The sequence below is a fragment of the Mixophyes fleayi genome (genome assembly GCF_038048845.1).
Source record: "Mixophyes fleayi isolate aMixFle1 chromosome 9 unlocalized genomic scaffold, aMixFle1.hap1 SUPER_9_unloc_1, whole genome shotgun sequence".
Lineage (NCBI taxonomy): Eukaryota > Metazoa > Chordata > Amphibia > Anura > Limnodynastidae > Mixophyes > Mixophyes fleayi.
Genome location: NW_027445893.1, coordinates 88,973 through 109,484, shown reverse-complemented (window position 1 = coordinate 109,484; position 20,512 = coordinate 88,973). Strand labels below are relative to the sequence as shown.

Genomic DNA, 20,512 nt, shown 5'->3' with positions numbered 1-20,512 from the left:
GACTGATCCCAAGGACAGTGTTATGATTGTAGCCCAATCAGAATCATTAGGAAAATAATATATTAATGTGGTCATGGTCAATCCTAAAAAAATAAGTTGCTTGAGATAACATGGTTACCAGCAAACCACTGTTTGTAAGCAAACAAGAGGTTTAACGTATTTTTATGTATGCTTCAGAGGCCTACTTTATGTCAACAGGCTTTAATTGTAATTCTAAAAAATGCTAGTGTCCCAAATGAGCAGTCAGCCGTTTGTTTATTACCCAATACACCGACCCTAAAAGATTGAAATAGAAAGGATCGTATTTAGGGTTATTCCACATTCAGTGTATAAAAAACTTAATGTATCAAAGCAATACATCCTATAGTCCATGTTTGAGAAGACCTCTGTATAAATTTGACCCACTGGAACTAGCCAATTGTCAACAATATATACCAGCCTCATAAGGAACCTCTAGCGATAAAATATCTTCCCAATAAACCAATATAACATAATCATGTTTCCTATACATATGTGTGGAAAATCCTATAGGGCCTGATTCATTAAGGAACGTAAATGCAGTGTACAGTATTTTGTGTAAAATTGCTCTGAGCATGATCAGTAAGGACTGTATACCAGTGAACACAAGTGCATCCAATTAATCTTTGTACGCAAATGACACTTCTGACAGCCTACAATTTCAAGAGCGGAAGGAGAGGAGGGAAGGATCGTATGCATATAGTCGATATACATTAAGGGCGTGCCAAGGTTGAGCGCATGCACATCTGTCAGATTCAAGGTCAGGGCATCTCTGAGGCACGTGATTCTCAACCGTATCAGTTGAACCAGCTACAGGGCAGGTGTATGTGCTGAGTGTTAGTGACGACATCCGTGTTTGCACGCTAGAACATGTGATTGCAATGAAGAGCAAGTGTACAAATTAATTTTATGTACAGTAGGCGTAATAACATCCTGATAAATGTATTTCATGTAATAGAAAAATGAAAAAAAACAAGAACTGTTTTTCATTAATGATTATATTATTAACATGTGTTAATTTATTTAATAATTTTCTTTTTCTCTGTGCGTTCTGATGGGACTTTATATATACATATGCATTGTGCACATCCTGCAGTGTATTGTTTCTGTCTGCAATCACACATTTCTTGAGATTCTCTTCTTGTTGAATACGGGCGTACCTCATACTTGCCAACTCTCCCTGAATGTCAGGGAGACTCCCTGAACTAGGGGTGATCTCCCTCACTCCCTGAAGAGTCTGGCATTCTCCCTGATGCTGAGCCAGTACAAGACGTGGTTGGCATCGCCATCTGTGGCATGATGACACAGTTTAGAAATTGTGTCCATGTATTGATGCCTATGGAGGTGGCCATTTTCATGGAGACCAAGACTTACTCAAAGACTGACAGGTAAGACAACATGACTTCGGTAATGGAGACAGAAATGTAAACTTCAGTCTCTAGAGATTCATTAGCTGCTTTTCTTTAACGCATAGTTGCCTGCTCTCCCGGAATGTCCTGGGAGACTCCCGCATTTCTGGGAGACCTTCCGGGAGAGCTCGGCAACCTCCTAGTTCTGGCCCCCACACTAGATAAGTGGCGGGGGGGTGGGGCTCAATGACGCAAATATTGTGTAATCTTAGCCAGGGCCAAAATGATGCGATTTGTCAAGCCCCACCCCCGCACGACCCACCTCCCCCGGGATCTCCCTGAAGCCAACAAGGAAAAGTTGGCAAGTATGGTGTACCTGCTTGCATTTTCTGTTTGCTTTATACAGTTATGTGGGGGTACTAGGTCATTTTTGGGCTGTTTTTCAGTAATGTGTGATCATTTTGAAAGTTCAACCGCCCTGTTCAACCCGACATGTGGCAGTTTGCCTATCACTGATATAGCTTATTGGTACATTCAAAAGCATAGGTTTATTTGAGAATAACAGACCTCTATAATACACTAATTAATGGGCATCTCTACAATCTTCCTCTTGTAATGCTCAATCACATTTTTTTTTTCTATTTCCTATTTGTTGGGGTCAGCAAAATGTTAAAAGTTTTTAAAATGTTGAAACACCAAACTTTCACCGCACTGAACTGTGACAACATCAAGATCATTTATCAAACACTGTGACGTGGAATGTAATAATCGCTGTGTGTAATTTTCTTATTGTACATTTTACATATGATGCAACATGGATGGTGGTCAGAAAAAAAAAAGATTGTTATACCAGTTTTTCACAGAAGATGTCTGGATTGAAACAAGTTGAAATAGTATATAACTATTGTTCATGCTCTTTTGCTCTGTTAACATAGGAAAACTTTAAAAAATTGCTTGGTGACCACTGCCATATTTTGGACAAACTTCATCCCTTATCCAAAACTAATCAGGGTCAATTAACAACAAAAAAATGCTTCTACTCTTGCTGATTTTATAGGAAAGCACATGAACGTGTGAAACAATTGATGACATCTACAGTAGGGCCTGCAAACGCCACCTGATGGGAGGAGCTTGGTGGATTGGGGGCGTTCCTTGCTTAGTGTGCATTAATGCACCTACTTTTCATAGGTTTTAAACATGCAAAAATGAGATTTCTGTTTTTTGAGGTGAGAGGGGACCAGAGAGAGGCACTTGTATAGGAATGTTACCTGCTTTGCGGAATCTGCAGCTCATAAAAGGACTCGATTTGTCCAGCGCTTCCACAAAAGTAACACGTGTAATAAAGACACCCCAATGTCCCCTCACTCTCATGATTTAAGACATAAATTAACCTAAACCGAGCAGTATTTTAGGAGACAGATGGAAGCTTTTTTATGAAAGAGGTTAATCTGCAAAACTAAGAGAAGATTGATTTTCTGGGTTAAAGATTCCGACACCGTCAAGGGGGCGTGAACCTTTGTATGCACCAATCAAACGAGTAGCAGCACTAGCGCACATAGAGAAGCATGGTGGATCCACATGATTTGCATTTCTTAATTGACCCTATGGCTACATACCTACTGTCATTAAAATTCTGCATTTAAGATATGTTTGTAACTCATGTTAAACATATGTACTGTACATTTATGTGAAAAGAAATATCATTGCACCAAATGAGAATGTGCATTTTGGTGTGTTTACCTGCGTTGCAAATTCAATGAGATGAATTTACTTTTGGAAATTTGCCCAATCAGCACTGAATTCCACCCAAACCAAGCCCAGATACATCAAAATCATGTCTATTTTGGGCACGACCACCTCTTAATGGCATGCTACGTCCCTTTTTCCCCCCAAAAGCCAGGACTATGTAGAGGTGTGTTTCTACCTGCTGTGGTCTACTTTAATAGACAAAATAGCAGCCTCTAGTCAGCAATAGCTGATACTATACAGCTGGTGTAATTCAGTGTATAGTCCCTACTACCTTACACATGTATGAAACACGGCTCTTGCAAAGAGATTTTACATACTTGCTTCCACTTTGGACATATACTTCTATATTAATGTGCTTTAAAGGCCAATGAACCCTAAGGGGTATATTTACTAAACTGTGGGTTTGAAAAAGTGGAGATGTTGCCTGTAGCAACCAATCAGATTCTAGCTGTCATTTTGTAGAATGTACTAAATAAATGATAAATAGAATCTGATTGGTTGCTATAGGCAACATCTCCACTCTTTCAAACCCGCAGTTTAGTAAATCTAGCCCTAAGACTAAGCTTATTTTACATGCTAAAAAGTTATAAGTTATAAGATTCTGAAATTAAATCACAGGAAGCAGCCGTTTCGGCTGATGACACACCTCAGTTGAAAAATTTTGTCACTGAAGAAATAATATTAACTATCTAAAAATAATACTGAACCAGTAAGAAAAATGTAAACAAAAAAACACATTACCAGTATCCATGTTATTTAGTGAAATGTAACAGTGACATTTTTTACTTCTGATCCAATGCAAAATTATTTGTATCCACAAACTTCATTTTTAAAGATACCGAGGGCCTGATCATTAAAGAGCGTAAATTCCGATACTTATATATGTCAAAGAACTCAGCAACATCCAATTCATCTTTGAGCGCAAAGGACCCTTAGTACAGCCTACGATTTCAGGGGCGGAACGTGGAATGGAATGGGCGTATGTGCGTAGCCAATGCACAGTAAGGGCGTGCCAAGATCCAGCGCACAGAGACGCGTCCGTTTAAGCTTTGGGCATCTCCAAGGTATGTGATTTTCTGTCGTAACACACCAGCTACAGGTCTGTCAATTTGGTTAAAATTGAAGGCTAGGGGGGCAGCAGATTTTCTTCTCTTCCCAAGTGCTAAAATTTGAAGTTAGGGCTCTGGGTGTAAGTGCTGATTACTAGTGATGACGGCTGTGTATACATGCTACAACATGTGTTTGTAATCAGGACCAACTGTAAAAAATGTATTTAGTGTATATTTTTTCTTTCAGTGCCTATCTTTTGTGACTTTACATTCCACATATGTATCGGACGTATCCTACAGTCTATTGTCTGTTAGAGCAGAGCAGACTGAGACACTTTAGATCCGATTCTTGTTGAATACGGACGTGCGTATAACCGATGTACGTGCGTTTTAAAAGAAAAAATGCACATTTGTTTTGCTTATCTTGTTGAATGAGGCCCTGAACGTGGCCATTAATGCAGTAAAATGCGTTGGCACAATCCAGTATGTGCACTGGTGCATGCCATAATTCCATTTTTTTTATTTTGGCCAAAATAGGTGATTTGTGCAATGTTTTGTAGGTTATGCAGTGGTTATGGTGTAGAGCTCTGAAAAGTATATATAGGGGCAGGGGGGGGATCCTCCCCCAAAATAGAGTCCAATAGTGCAGTAATTGAGGATAATGGTATAGCACATGGAATGCTTAGTAAAGCTACATACTTAGAATTTAAAAGACCATTACCAAATTAATTCTAACAATGGTTAACAGCTTTTACCATACCGATAATTGTATCAGGCGTTTCTGTGACCCCAAACCATTGGGGATTGGTGAGGTGAGGCTGCAGATGTAATCCGTTTTCTCCTTGCTTCAACCTGAAGTGACAGAGTTTTGGCGATAATTGAAGGCTAAAAATCAGCCTTAATGCCGAATAAATGACCCTTATATGCGATTCAGTTATTTTTCCCATTGCAGAAACAGTGACCGTATCACAAAATTGGATTAAATGCTGTCAGGCGCCGTCTCCGCACTGACACTTGGTGCAGGAGACGGACGCCTGCACCTTCTCAGCAACCACGTCCTGTTGCCTAGCAGCGGGACGCTATCTCTGCTCACCGGTCTGCAGCCAGAATGTCTTACCGCCAAAATCTCCCTAACCCAATCAGGAGGCACCTTAGGGTATATAAAGCAGACTCTGACACATGTCTAGTGCCAGAGTATTTGGTCTTCAGCCTTGCTCCAGCGTTTGTTCCTGTGTTGCTGTTATTTGGATTCTGACCCCGGCTTGTTCCTGACTTCTCCTTCTCCTGATTCTGGCTTAGAGTGATATTTGGTACTGACCCGGCTTCCTGACCATTCTCCTGCTTCTGATTTGGCTATATCCGTTCCTCTGGTTTTGACCCGGCTTGCTGACTACTCTTCCATCCTGCATCCTGGTGGGCTGTCACCGCTGCCTCAATTGTTACCTCGCCAGCTGACTGATACTGAGGGCTGCGACCTGCGCGTCCCTTGCAGCAAAGTCCATACCTCCTTGCGGGGGTTCCTGGTGAAAACCAGGGGCGTGTTAGACTCCGCGCCTCAGTACTCAGTAGCGCCAACTGATGGCAGGTATCATCAATTCCACCTAGTGATTCTGACAAATGCTTTCTCAGGGGCGCACGCAAGGGGGGGGTTTCTCCCCTCCCCTCCGCGAACAAATGGGCACTAAAGATTGCCCCTACACAGCAGCACTGTACTGTACACTAGCCGCGGCGATGACACAGAAGCGCTTCTTAGAACTGCTTTAAAAAAACCAAAACAAAAACAAACCCATTATTTATAAAATATAAAGTTATATAAAAGTTATATTATACCTACATGAAAAAAAATATTTATTGCAGTAACAAATAAAAAAAAATTCTCTACCTGTCAAAGCCATTTTGAAATATTACATATTATGATATAACATAATTGATTCCGCTGCATTCTCACATTCTCTGCCTAAGATTATAGGCGGGATATTTTCTCGTTAAATTGATCCTGTGCAAAATCGTTTCACCACCCTCTGTGGTGCGCACTACTTTTAGGGAATTTATCACCAATACACTCATTTGACACCTTTTAGCAAATTAATTTGACTGTTTTGCGCCCGCCTATACTCTTGCATAGGAGATAAACTTTGCTCTGGGTATAACGTGTTTCGCTCGCAAATGCACGCAAAAGAGTGAAGAACGTGAGCTGAATCGTGCAAGTTAAAAATAATTGTGCTTTACAGGTTAAACACATTTAAAACTAATAGTCAGTGCCGATTATGATAGAAAAGTTTGCACATAATTAAACTAAATAATGTTTGAATTATTTTGCACCACGATTGAAAAGGGCAACATTTATCACATAAGCAAACTAGGCACAGGTGGGGGATAGAGATTGGTTTTATATTAATTTTATTTACATTTTTTTTCTTTAGTTTTTAAACCGCCTATTGGTCCCAGTATAAATACTGGAAAAATTAGTGTTTGGTAGGGTGGCATCAGTATGTGGGGTACACAGTTACTAGATTAGGGTGTTTTCATCCTCCTAGGTACACGGGCAACACTAAATACGGCCCTGCATACAGATAACGTCACCTCACATAATTTGTGAGCTACTCCGTGCTCTATGTCTTACAATATTCAATGTATATAGGATGCAGTTTTCACTTCCCTTACAGAGTATAAATATTGTGATGTTTAATAGCTGCGTTGCAGTTGGCAGTTCTCTTTGGCAATGCTGATTACAAAAGAGAGGAAGACAGAGATTGTAACACAGAACATTACTGGAAGTTCTCCGCCTGGTATTTCAGATAACTTCCTAGAGAAGCCGTCCTCGGTCACTATTCAGAATCCTGTATCTGCGAGGGGAACAGGTGAGTGAGCTGCTCTCTAATTATTACTAATTACACTAAATATACGCTGAGTCACACTTTCTCCTTCATCCGCATGGAATGTTGGACTCAGATACCCTTTATAAGGGCTGGCATCAAAGAGAATAATCTATTTAAGGGAAAAGAAAACATTTCTCCATTTGTATCAAAGCTAACAAGTGTAGTAGCAAAGTTTCCTGGCTCCAGGCATTCCTCAAGAAACCCCAACATGCCATGTTTTCAGGATGTCCTAATGCAAGAACAGGTGGGATGCATTTTGGCATTGTCAACTAAATGTCTTCACCTGTACATGAGCAAGGCAGGAACTCTTTAAAACAGTTGAAGGTGATTGTGGACAGGAGTTGAGAAACATTGAGGAAGAATTTTAATGTTTATCTTGATACATTCTGAGCAACAGTTCTGTTGTCTGGATGTTAATTAGTCCTATTACATAGAACCAAAAGTAACTAATTAACAATAGAGCCGCTACACAATTGCTGCCTTTCTTGCATGATAAATGACAAGCTTGTGATTTGTTTTATTTTCAATTATTTTCCCTACATTTTTTAAATGCAATAAATATTAAAGATCAGCTATATACAAACTAGTTATTTTCTTTTACGCTTACCCTGTGTTATGTAATTAGCATGCGTCACACTGTGGGACAATCCAATTCTCTGTCTTCACGTTTGATACGGAGGTATGTATATTAGTGTTAGTATAGGTACTTGTTAATTATTAAACTGAAAGCTTTCCACTTGTGCGGCTGTTTCATACCTACCGCTTAATATTTGAATCGCTGTTTCAATGTAATGTAATAAGTGACGTCATCAACGCTGCAAATGTTTAACTTAGCTGTAGAGAATCCTTTTTGATTCCCCTTAGTCCTGCTGGATTCTTTTCCGCATTGTATGAAGTCAAGTGATAGAATTAAAAGTTGACCTGGAGAGAAAAACAACAATCACAGCAGTAGGAGAAGTGGCGGTATGACATACCACCGCGTAAGCAGTAGTAGAAGTGGCGGTATGACATACCACCGTGTAAGCAGTAGTAGAAGTGGCGGTATGACATACCACTGTGTAAGCAGTAGGAGAAGTGGCGGTATGACATACCACCGTGTAAGCAGTAGTAGAAGTGGCGGTATGACATACCACCGTGTAAGCAGTAGTAGAAGTGGCGGTATGGCATACCACCGTGTAAGCAGTAGGAGAAGTGGCGGTATGACATACCACCGTGTAAGCAGTAGTAGAAGTGGCGGTATGACATACCACCGTGTAAGCAGTAGTAGAAGTGGCGGTATGGCATACCACCGTGTAAGCAGTAGTAGAAGTGGCGGTATGGCATACCACCGTGTAAGCAGTATTAGAAGTGGCGGTATGACATACCACCGTGTAAGCAGTAGGAGAAGTGGCGGTATGACATACCACCGTGTAAGCAGTAGGAGAAGTGGCGGTATGACATACCACCGTGTAAGCAGTAGTAGAAGTGGCGGTATGGCATACCACCGTGTAAGCAGTAGTAGAAGTGGCGGTATGACATACCACCGTGTAAGCAGTAGGAGAAGTGGCGGTATTGCATACCACCGTGTAAGCAGTAGTAGAAGTGGCGGTATGACATACCACCGTGTAAGCAGTAGGAGAAGTGGCGGTATGGCATACCACCGTGTAAGCAGTAGGAGAAGTGGCGGTATGGCATACCACCGTGTAAGCAGTAGGAGAAGTGGCGGTATGACATACCACCGTGTAAGCAGTAGGAGAAGTGGCGGTATGGCATACCACCGTGTAAGCAGTAGGAGAAGTGGCGGTATGACATACCACCGTGTAAGCAGTAGGAGAAGTGGCGGTATGACATACCACCGTGTAAGCAGTAGGAGAAGTGGCGGTATGGCATACCACCGTGTAAGCAGTAGTAGAAGTGGCGGTATGGCATGCCACCGTGTAAGCAGTAGGAGAAGTGGCGGTATGACATACCACCGTGTAAGCAGTAGTAGAAGTGGTGGTATGACATACCACCGTGTAAGCAGTAGGAGAAGTGGCGGTATGGCATACCACCGTGTAAGCAGTAGTAGAAGTGGCGGTATGACATACCACCATGTAAGCAGTAGTAGAAGTGGCGGTATGGCATACCACCGTGTAAGCAGTAGTAGAAGTGGCGGTATGACATACCACCGTGTAAGCAGTAGTAGAAGTGGCGGTATGACATACCACCGTGTAAGCAGTAGTAGAAGTGGCGGTATGGCATACCACCGTGTAAGCAGTAGGAGAAGTGGCGGTATGACATACCACCGTGTAAGCAGTAGGAGAAGTGGCGGTATGACATACCACCGTGTAAGCAGTAGTAGAAGTGGCGGTATGACATACCACCGTGTAAGCAGTAGTAGAAGTGGCGGTATGACATACCACCGTGTAAGCAGTAGGAGAAGTGGCGGTATGACATACCACCGTGTAAGCAGTAGGAGAAGTGGCGGTATGACATACCACCGTGTAAGCAGTAGGAGAAGTGGCGGTATGGCTTACCACCGTGTAAGCAGTAGGAGAAGTGGCGGTATGGCATACCACCGTGTAAGCAGTAGGAGAAGTGGCGGTATGACATACCACCGTGTAAGCAGTAGTAGAAGTGGTGGTATGACATACCAACGTGTAAGCAGTAGGAGAAGTGGCGGTATGACATACCACCGTGTAAGCAGTAGTAGAAGTGGCGGTAGGACATACCACCGTGTAAGCAGTAGTAGAAGTGGCGGTATGGCATACCACCGTGTAAGCAGTAGGAGAAGTGGCGGTATGACATACCACCGTGTAAGCAGTAGTAGAAGTGGCGGTATGACATACCACCGTGTAAGCAGTAGTAGAAGTGGCGGTATGGCATACCACCGTGTAAGCAGTAGGAGAAGTGGCGGTATGACATACCACCGTGTAAGCAGTAGTAGAAGTGGCGGTATGACATACCACTGTGTAAGCAGTAGTAGAAGTGGCGGCATGGCATACCACCGTGTAAGCAGTAGGAGAAGTGGCGGTATGACATACCACCGTGTAAGCAGTAGGAGAAGTGGCGGTATGACATACCACCGTGTAAGCAGTAGGAGAAGTGGCGGTATGGCATACCACCGTGTAAGCAGTAGTAGAAGTGGCGGTATGACATACCACCGTGTAAGCAGTAGGAGAAGTGGCGGTATGGCATACCACCGTGTAAGCAGTAGGAGAAGTGGCGGTATGACATACCACCGTGTAAGCAGTAAGGGAAGTGGCGGTATGGCATACCACCGTGTAAGCAGTAGTAGAAGTGGCGGTATGACATACCACCGTGTAAGCAGTAGGAGAAGTGGCGGTATGACATACCACCGTGTAAGCAGTAGGAGAAGTGGCGGTATGACATACCACCATGTAAGCAGTAGGAGAAGTGGCGGTATGACATACCACCATGTAAGCAGTAGGAGAAGTGGCGGTATGGCATACCACCGTGTAAGCAGTAGGAGAAGTGGCGGTATGACATACCACCGTGTAAGCAGTAGGAGAAGTGGCGGTATGACATACCACCGTGTAAGCAGTAGTAGAAGTGGCGGTATGGCATACCACCGTGTAAGCAGTAGTAGAAGTGGCGGTATGACATACCACCGTGTAAGCAGTAGGAGAAGTGGCGGTATGACATACCACCGTGTAAGCAGTAGGAGAAGTGGCGGTATGGCATACCACCGTGTAAGCAGTAGGAGAAGTGGCGGTATGACATACCACCATGTAAGCAGTAGGAGAAGTGGCGGTATGACATACCACCATGTAAGCAGTAGGAGAAGTGGCGGTATGGCATGCCACCGTGTAAGCAGTAGGAGAAGTGGCGGTATGACATACCACCGTGTAAGCAGTAGGAGAAGTGGCGGTATGACATACCACCGTGTAAGCAGTAGTAGAAGTGGCGGTATGGCATACCACCGTGTAAGCAGTAGTAGAAGTGGCGGTATGACATACCACCGTGTAAGCAGTAGGAGAAGTGGCGGTATGACATACCACCGTGTAAGCAGTAGGAGAAGTGGCGGTATGACATACCACCGTGTAAGCAGTAGGAGAAGTGGCGGTATGGCATACCACCGTGTAAGCAGTAGTAGAAGTGGCGGTATGACATACCACCGTGTAAGCAGTAGGAGAAGTGGCGGTATGGCATACCACCGTGTAAGCAGTAGGAGAAGTGGCGGTATGACATACCACCGTGTAAGCAGTAGGAGAAGTGGCGGTATGGCATACCACCGTGTAAGCAGTAGGAGAAGTGTCGGTATGACATACCACCGTGTAAGCAGTAGGAGAAGTGGCGGTATGACATACCACCGTATATCGGTCTACTTCAACCAAAGTTGTCTCCATATTGCTCCCCTTCTAACCATGAAATGCACTTACAAACGACAGGCTTTCTTTAAATCCCAGTATACAAGCACATTAACAGAAGCAGAAGTAAAAGTGTAAGGCGGGATGTGGCAAGGACTATATATTTTAAACGCACCATAACAATAGCAATGAATGCACTAGATATGAATGTTCTTTTTTTTTTTTTTTGATAGTGAAAGTTCACCCATCAAACATTTTGCAATATGGGAAAGAGGAAATGTTATTCATCGGATGTTAAGGAGGAACTAGAGTTATTTTCAATACATATATAAATATACTGTATGTATGTATGTATGTATGTGTATGTGTGTGCATATAAATACTTTTAAATATTTTGTTTTTTATTTTATTTTACTCATCCCACAACTATATTACTGAATAGAGGGAAATTTTAGCCTGGGAAGCTCAGCTCAGCTCAGCAGCCTATTTGGGACATTTTGGGCTACCTGCAAAAATGCATTACCTGATAGTAGTTGACATCAACAGCAATTGAACCAAACGAGAATCTTTACAGTTCTCTAGTTAGACATGTATGAAGTATTCAATATGCGGTCAGCTGTATCAAAAGGATAAAGAGGGAACCAGGGAATCATGTCTAAAATATAGTGATAATTAATGCAAATTATTATTATTATTGTTATTACTTTTATTTGCATTAAATTTTTATTAATTACACTAATTACATGGCATTGCTATAACCTACAATATTTTATTAGACCCACCAATCATGCATTAGTTACATTAATAGACACCAAAATTAATAAAGAGCCATTGCATAACTCTAATACCGCCCATGTTTAAAAAAAGATCCACCACATAACATTAATACCTCCAACCAGCACATATATAACATAAATAGCCCATATAATACTAATAGCTCTTACACACACCAGCCCCTAAATAATAAATAGCTCACCACACTATCCTCTACATAACATTAATACCCTCACACACACTAGCCCCACACATAACATTAATATCCATCTCAGATAACATCAATACCGCCATCCCACATAACATAATCCCCCCCCCACAAAGACACTTACCTACAATATCTTCTAAAGCTGATGGAGGCAGCCATATGTACAGATCGAAGGGGTGGAGAGGACAGGAGTGAGGAAGGATATAGAGTAGAGGAAGGGCAGTCTTGGAGTAACATTGGTGGATGGTCTCTGATAGGGGGCACTGTGAAGCACACCAATGGCGAGGTCGACCCTCTTTAGGCCATGGCCAACCACAATTATCCCAGATCGCCTAGACTAGGGTCATGGGTCTAGCACAGGCACGTTACACCTCCAAATCTGGGGGCTCATTAAGACCACCGGGCCTTCATCAGAAGTCTAGATCACCTAATGGGTGATCCAGGCCCTGAACTGAACCTATATATAAGCATAATCTTCTAATTTTAATCATTTTTACTCAGAGTCTGATTAGTAAACTGTTGATACATTATGGATCCTATTTATCAAGCTGAAGATCACATTAGTGTACACGCTAATGGGGTTTTGGACTACTGCCGGTCAGGTATTCCTCATTGAAACAGGCATTAATCTCTGAAATGGATCTCTATTGCATTCAACGGACATCAATTTCCTCAAGCTTCCTGGCCGTTTTGTTGATGTTAGTTTGGCCTTGTATTATCAAAATTATGTTACTGTAAAAACACAATCAATTTTTTTTTTTTTTATTGATTTGGTCTTTATTTATTCTGAATGGGTGCATTTAGGCTATGAATAGGCCTCTCTTTCCGCCCTGAAGGTTACTAAGCTTTTTTTTGTGAATAAAGGAGAGTTAACGCTTGCCAAAGGTTAGCATCCTTCACAGCACAAGGTAATCAGGGTCAGTGTTTGATAAATATGTGTTAATGCACGTTTTTGCTGTTGTCTGTTTCCGATGGAATATGCGTTTGCTATGCAGAGACTAGTTTGTTTGCAGAGTCATATTGAAGTATTTTGTTGGAGGGAATAACTTATATGTAGAACAAGCGATATGGCTGTGATTTAGAGTTTATTGCAAGTCCGATGAAAGTCGCAGGGCTTAATAGTGCGCCGCTACACACTGCTTAGTGCTATTTTCTTATGGAGTATTTAGATTTAGCAGAGTTTGCATGTCGTGCCCACCACTGGGCAGCATGGTGGCTCAGTGGTTAGCACTTAAGCCTCACAGCTCTGGAGTCATGAGTTCAATTACCAACTATAGCCTATTCAGGGGCGGACCTAGGGGTAAATGTATCAAAGTGCGATTTTGCAACTCCAGCGATTTTCTTGGGAGAGTTGAAACTCGCCGATGTATGAAGCTGAGTTTTCATACAAAATCGCCAGAGTTCTGCTTCTGTCAAAATCGCTATGTGCAAAATCGCCAGAGATCAAACTCACCACTGTTTGCCACTGCAGCTATACAAGTCTCCAATGTATGAAGCTGCGAGTTAGCAAACTCAGGAGAGTTTGCTTCAAAACACGCCAGATACAACACGCTGCTTGATAGCAGCGTGTTGTAGAAACACATCACTGTTACACTGCCCTGGCAGTGTTAAAACTGTAAAGAATAGATAAAAGTAAAAAAAAAAAAGGGGGAGGTTCCCCCGCTATTCCAGCTTAACCCTAGTGCTGCCTGACTAGTGCTGGTCCCGTGAAAATCGGGGGAAAATTTTGCGTGGGGTCCCCCCGATTTTCACTTTACCAGCACTAGGCAAACCAGCCAGGTTGGCGGCACTATAGCAGGGGGACACGCAGCAGGGGTCCCCCTGCCATAATGACTAACCAACCCTAGACTGTTCAGCGCTGGGATGGATTCCCTAGGGAGTGTGGTCCGCCGAAAAAAACGAGCGGACCCCCCCCTAGAAAGAACCAGCCCAGTGCTGATAGCACTAGGGCTCTTCCTACTACCCTTGGGCTGTGGGTAGTAAGGTAAAACGGTGATAAAGAATGAAAAAAATAAACAGACGCCATTTTGTTTTGTGGAACTATAAGTCCCAGCCAGCCAGGTTGCCAAAAACAGTGTGGCCATGCTGCTGCTTGTATAACTACAAGCACCAGCATACCCACGGCAGCCAGGGCATGTTGGCACTTGAAGAACCACAAGTGCCAACATGCCCTGACATCCCTGGCTTGCTGGGACCTGTAGTTCCACAAAAAAAAAGTTAAATAAACAACAGCACCACACCACATCTATTTATTAAAAATAAAAAACCCTCAATAAATAAATACACTAACCACCCTCATTTAAACCACATCTATTTATTAAAAATAAAAACACCCCAAATACTCACCAAAGATGTCTTCTTTCTTCTCCAAAAGCTCCGTGCTTGCCCCAGTCCCTTAATAATTATACTTACATAAGTTTTGGCTTGCCCCAGTCCCAGCAAAATTATACTTCCAAAATGGCTTGATTAATATCTTCTTTACTTCGCCCAGAAGGGGCCCCTTGTTGATTGAAGTCTTCTTTGCTTCGGCCAGGGGGGCCCCATATTTGTAAGATCCCGACACTTTCATGTTGATTGAAGAAAAATAAAAAACTGTGGAGTCGCCGCTAACACCTCCTACTAGGTAAGAGGTCCGGTACGCAATAAACTTACGTTCATTGCGCAAGCTCTAACTACTGTATTATGTGATTTTCCCACACTAGTGGGGAAATCACCTAATACAGTAAATATAGCTTGCGCAAGTAGCGTTGCGCATGCGCAATGAGCTACGTTACTTGCGTAAGCTGTACTTACTGTATTAGGTGACCTACATATGTGTGAAAAATGTCTCTGATTTGGACAGTTATAAGTAACTAAACCACAACTACACGAATCTTAAATGTTTATTTTAACAAAACATACAAAACTCTTGTTTGCATTATTAATTATTAACATTATTAAATAAATTATTGGCCCATCGCAATCCAATTGGAAATTCTCCTATCTTTGTAATCCAAAGTGAGAAAGAAAAGAACCTTAAAATCCAACACAACTGGCACCAGCGCTTGCTGCTAAATGACTGTGATCTGGACTAAGAGTCACCTTAGTCGCACAGCCAATCACACATGTTTTACCACACTGGTTGCACGTGATTGGCCAGGGGCTAAGGGAGGTCAATTCAAGACACAGTCATTTGGCGATGACCACTTGTAACAAGCAATTGCATCAGTTTTTATGGGAGTGGTGTTGGAGTGGCTTCTCCCTGGAGAAACATATGTATTTCCTATTGAATGACGATGAAGAGAGACTATTTTATATTAAAGTGGTGAACCAGGGCATTAAGGCAGGGGAATATTTAATTAAACTTTATTATAAAATATGTCTATGTGGTTATTTTTGGTGTTTTCTGCTATTGTGAAACCTACATTTCCCAGCATGCACTGGTAACCATTGAGTGAAAGGGCATGCTGGTACTTGTGATTCACCAAGTGCCAGCATGCCCTGCCAACCAAAGGTTGCCAGTGCATGTTGGAGCATGTCATTTCCACGGGAGCTGGCAGTAGTTCTCCAAAAGACTAGGCAAAAACAGCTGGGAAACCAATGGTAATCAAAGATGCACTCAAAGCCTTTGCTTGTATGTCTAACTTTCCTGTTAGTCACAGGTCCAGTGAGCAGACGCTTCCATTAAGTTAGGTTAATCTCTGGGCAAGAAAAGGTGTTCTATTTTTGCATGAGCTAAAAGTTAAATTTATCACTTTACTCAGAAATCCTGTTTAGAAGTTATTATTATTGAAACCATGAATATTTTATACGTCACAACATGCTAACCTTTGTGATTGACATAGCCCTGGCACTTTTCATCATAATTACACGACTGGTTTAAAGTGACTTTATACAACCTGAAAATAAGGAAACTAGAGAACGGTAATGGTTCTGTTTCTATAATTGATTCGTAAGATTGCGGATAATAATGGGTAATTTGAGATTCCTTTATTGAAATGACAGTATCAATAGCTCAGTGCAGGCCAATATCATTGGTGGTTTAATAGAGGATACAAAACAATTATTTTGAAAATATTTGAAGATAATGGGCCTGAGTCATTAAGGAGAGCAAAGCATAAAAAATGGAGTAACTTTGCACCAGGGCAAAACCATGTTGCATTGGAGGGGGAAGTAAATTTAAAATGTGCGGACATATTTATAATTTGAGTAGGGCATGTCCTAAATCAACTTTAAATTTCAGTGTATTAATAAAGCTATCAAGTATTTGTGTGCTAGATGAAAAAACAGCCAGTATTTAACTTATGTGCAAATCAATAATCTAATTTGCACCCCTTGCATTGTGACATGGTTTGTCCCGGAGAACATTTACTCATTTTTTTTGCCTTACTTTCCTTAATGACTCTGGCCCACTGCTTATAATTGAGGTACTTATGTCATTGTGCATCTGATAAAGTAAGAATTCTTGTAAAATCCTGTTATTTGATTTTCAGCTCAGCAACCTTTCAGGATGCAGAACACATCGGGGAATTACACCGGCTGTGAGCCTCAAACAATTAACCCTTTCATCCCCATCTTCCTGAGCTTCATCTTCTTCGTTGGTTTCATTTTCAACTGTATCAGTTTATGGATATTCTGGTTTCGGGTAAAACACTGGAATTCAACTGTAGTCATCCAGTTCAACTTGGCCATCTCCGATGCCATCATCACCCCGGCAGCTCCTCTGATCATTATCTACTCATTGACCGACCACTGGACTTTCGGGACATTCTTTTGCCAGTTTAAAGTCTTCCTGCTCAGCACTCACATGTATGGGAGTATCTACTTCCTCACTTTAATCAGTATTCACAGATATTTTACTGTTGCTCACACTGTTAAAAGAACTGCCTTGACCAAGAAACCGTTCATCACCAAACTTTGCCTTGCTGTCTGGGGCTGTCTCTGTTTGCAAGGGATTCCATTTTTCTTTGTTTTAAAAACCTCTGAAGTTCACGGAGTGACAAAATGTCTCAGTTTTCACCAAACTGAACAGGCGGTTTTATTTTTTCTCTGGAACTGGGTGATCCTCTTCTCTGGCCTCCTCATTCCTTTCTCCATTACATTGGTCTGCTACAGTCTCCTGAGTCGATATATTCTCAAGGTGAATCCTATGAACACGCTCAGCAAAGTCATGGTGTCCAAATCCGTACAGACCATATTTGTCTCCTTAATCATATTCATAATCTGCTATATTCCCGTACATATCACCAGAACAATGGGAGTCACAATCACTTTGTTCTTTCCAGCGTTGTGCTCTCTACTGGAAAGAGTTGAGGTTGCCTATTATATTACATGGATGATGTCAGGAACAAATTGTTGTCTGGATCCCATATTGTACTGTTTTGCTTCGGACAGATTCAAGTACACCTTTACAAGCTGGTGTAGTTTTCTGCATAGCCGTAGCAAAGACCATAGAAACACGACAGACAACGCTCAAGGAAATCAAGTAGAGTCAGGTTCAGAAGATCGTCACCTTGGTCCTCTCCCAACTGCGAGCACGACAGATACAGGTTTATCAGTGTCTACTGGGTGTGAAAAGTAATTTCCATCATAAATAAGTTGGAATAATAAAAGGGAACAACATTTGGGTATGGACTACTACTCAATCAAGGTGAAAATATATAAAAGTCCACTCTGAATTGGTCAGGTATTTTCTTACACAAATTACAGCTAATTATAGATATGTAATTAGCAAATACTTTATTTTCTATGCAAGGAAATTATATGACTGACTATGTTGCATATTAAAGATCTGGAGCAACTAGCTCTAGCCTTGAATGAACTAAAAATATTTACTGCAGGATGAGAATCTGAATATTATGAGGATTATGAGTAATTACTCTGTAGACAGGACGAGTATGAAGAGCCGTATTTCTTCACTAAGACATCTTTAGTGAACATTTCTGAGAAGATACCAGATCATTTTTAGACGTGATATTTTTCTTCTACCGTTGACAATGTCATACTTTTGTCAGTATACTTTTATTGATCTTATTTGTAAAATATTGTGTATGATATACTGTATATGTGTGCTAATTTTTTTTTTAATGGCTATGGTTTATGTTATTGTATTACAATAATGTCACAGTCTACTGTATAGCCATAGCCATGTTACTTTTCAGAGGGCCACCATCAAAAGTTTTGAAGCCTTAAGCAACCTGACGAGGAAGACTGACTCTCACCTCATTTTGGTGACTACAACACAGAACCCATTGTAGACAATAGTATACAGAGCATAGCTCATTCTCTTTTCATATGTATAAAACTGAGCCAATTCCATTGGCTGATATACACAGCAGACCTCTAAACTTATAATTAATGTATAGCAGATCTCTAATCTTATGGCTAGTGTTTAGCAAGCCTTCTATCTGGTAGGTAATGTAGAATATATGTTTAATCTGGTGACAAGTGTATAAAGCAGAATCACAAACTGGTGGCTTTTTCACTTGAAAGATAAGCATAGATAGGAAACTAGAGGAAACTCTGCTGTTGCTGTACCTCAGAAACAATAAAACTTCATATCCTGTCATAAAACTTTCTGAATCTTCTGAAGTGGAAGAATATTCTGTAGATCTAGATTTTCTTAAACATAAAAAGTAATAGAAAATGTTAAAATAGAGCACAGCTTCTCAAGTAAAAATACTTTAAAGGGAGAAAAATCACGTCGGCAAGAGTGATCTGCAGCATAGCCGTGCCCATTGCAGTACATATCTGAGAACACGCAGATACATTCTTCACTATAAGGGTGTGAGTATTATAATTTATTTTTCAGAGTATGAAGTGGATAAAAAAAACAGGCTGCTTGAAACAAGCATGCAATTTCTGTGTATGTTACGGCTTAACTTTGATAAATTGCTCCAAATTATATTTACAGCAGTGTAGGAGAACTGGAAAATATGTACAGATACAACTAGAATAGCAGCTGTTTGTAAAGTAATAATTACTTTTTATACTAAAAAAGAGCACAGAAATCTAGAGAATTATTGGAAAGTGAAAAATCTAAAGAGAGAAAGGAAACAAAGAAAATGTTTCTGCTGTATGTTTAAGCAAGTTCCAGGGCGGGGTTAACAATGGGCCTGATGGGGCTGCAGCCCCAGGCCTCTTCACAGAAATAGGCCCGGATCAGCCAGGAGGTACAAAAATATATTTTCTAATTTTTTTAATTTTCTTTTTGCAAGGGCACCTGGAGCAGGGAGGAGGAGGGGAGTTTGGGTTGATGTGTGGGGTGGTGATGCAGACCGCCCGCTGGCAGCTTTTCTAGTTACCAGGGGACAGTCCTGTCATAGCAACAGAAAGCCAATTTGCGAGGCTGCCTGCTGTACCAACTTCCACCCAGTCCCAGATGGAGGTCAGTGGTGCTAAACACTACAGGTACGAACAATTTATTTTTAACAGGGGATATGCAAAAACAGGCCCAACAAGGGATATGTGAAAATATAATATGCGTGTGTATGGCCCGTGTGTATTACCATAGGGATCCGTTCCTTTTCGTGCAACAAAATTGCCAAATTTTTTAATGGAGATTATACCCTGGTGCCACTGACAGGTAACTGTTTTTGACTATTTGTATTTTGAAGTCTGCTCAAATATAAGAACAATTGAAGAAAGAATAGTTATATGTAACAAATCTTATACATTGCCATTTGGCCATTTGAGGTGTTAGAAGGTATGAAAAGGACTAAGAGGTGATTATAACGTCCTCACACATTAACTGCACAGTTTGTTTGTATCAATAAAAATCATATTTTTCTTTTCGTATTGGGTGGAGGTCTCATGGCTGTCTTCTGTGTTGTGTGGTAGTCTCAAGGTTGTCCTCTTAATTGTGGGGCGGTGACAAGGGTCCTGTGTGGTCTTTTCCTACTGTAGCACACCTACTTCAAGGTAGGATTCATTCAGAGAAGCTCTTCTGCATACCACCCATGGTTAATTGAGTTACTGTTGCCTTCCTGTCAGCTTGAACCAGGCTAACCTTTCTCTTCTGACGTCTCTCATTAACAAGGTGTTTCCACCCACAGAACTGCCTCTCACTGGGTTTGAGCACCGTTCTCTGTAAACTCCAAAGTCTGTTGTGTGTAAAAATCCCAAATGATCAGCAGTTTCTGAGGTACTGAAACAACCCATCCGGCACCAACAATCATTCCACAGTAAAATTCACTTAGGTCACACTTCTTCTTCATTC

At 41.5% G+C, this 20,512-nt stretch overlaps 1 protein-coding gene across 3 annotated transcripts; it reads left to right on the top strand.

Annotated features, from left to right (window-relative positions):
* The first annotated feature begins 6,853 nt into the window (after window positions 1–6,853).
* On the top strand, window positions 6,854–20,096 carry LOC142112051 (lysophosphatidic acid receptor 6-like). Of its 3 annotated transcripts, none has more exons than XM_075193903.1 (2): window positions 6,854–7,026; window positions 16,788–20,096. In XM_075193903.1, exons 1-2 carry the CDS (start codon window positions 6,888–6,890, stop codon window positions 17,873–17,875), a joined length of 1,227 nt encoding a protein of 408 aa, XP_075050004.1. In that variant the 5' UTR covers window positions 6,854–6,887; the 3' UTR covers window positions 17,876–20,096. The 3 variants fall into 3 exon arrangements, with proteins under 3 accessions (XP_075050004.1, XP_075050005.1, XP_075050006.1); XM_075193904.1 differs by lacking the exon at window positions 6,854–7,026 and adding an exon at window positions 7,233–7,288; XM_075193905.1 differs by lacking the exon at window positions 6,854–7,026 and adding an exon at window positions 7,315–7,486.
* Window positions 20,097–20,512: the final 416 nt, after the last annotated feature.

Excerpts from the sequence above, each read along its gene's own strand:
- LOC142112051 (XM_075193903.1), top strand. The coding sequence starts at position 6,888 with ATGCTGATTACAAAAGAGAGGAAGACAGAGATTGTAACACAGAACATT. Across the intron at positions 7,027-16,787 it reads TGTATCTGCGAGGGGAACAG|CTCAGCAACCTTTCAGGATG; the intron begins GTGAGTGAGCTG and ends TTTGATTTTCAG.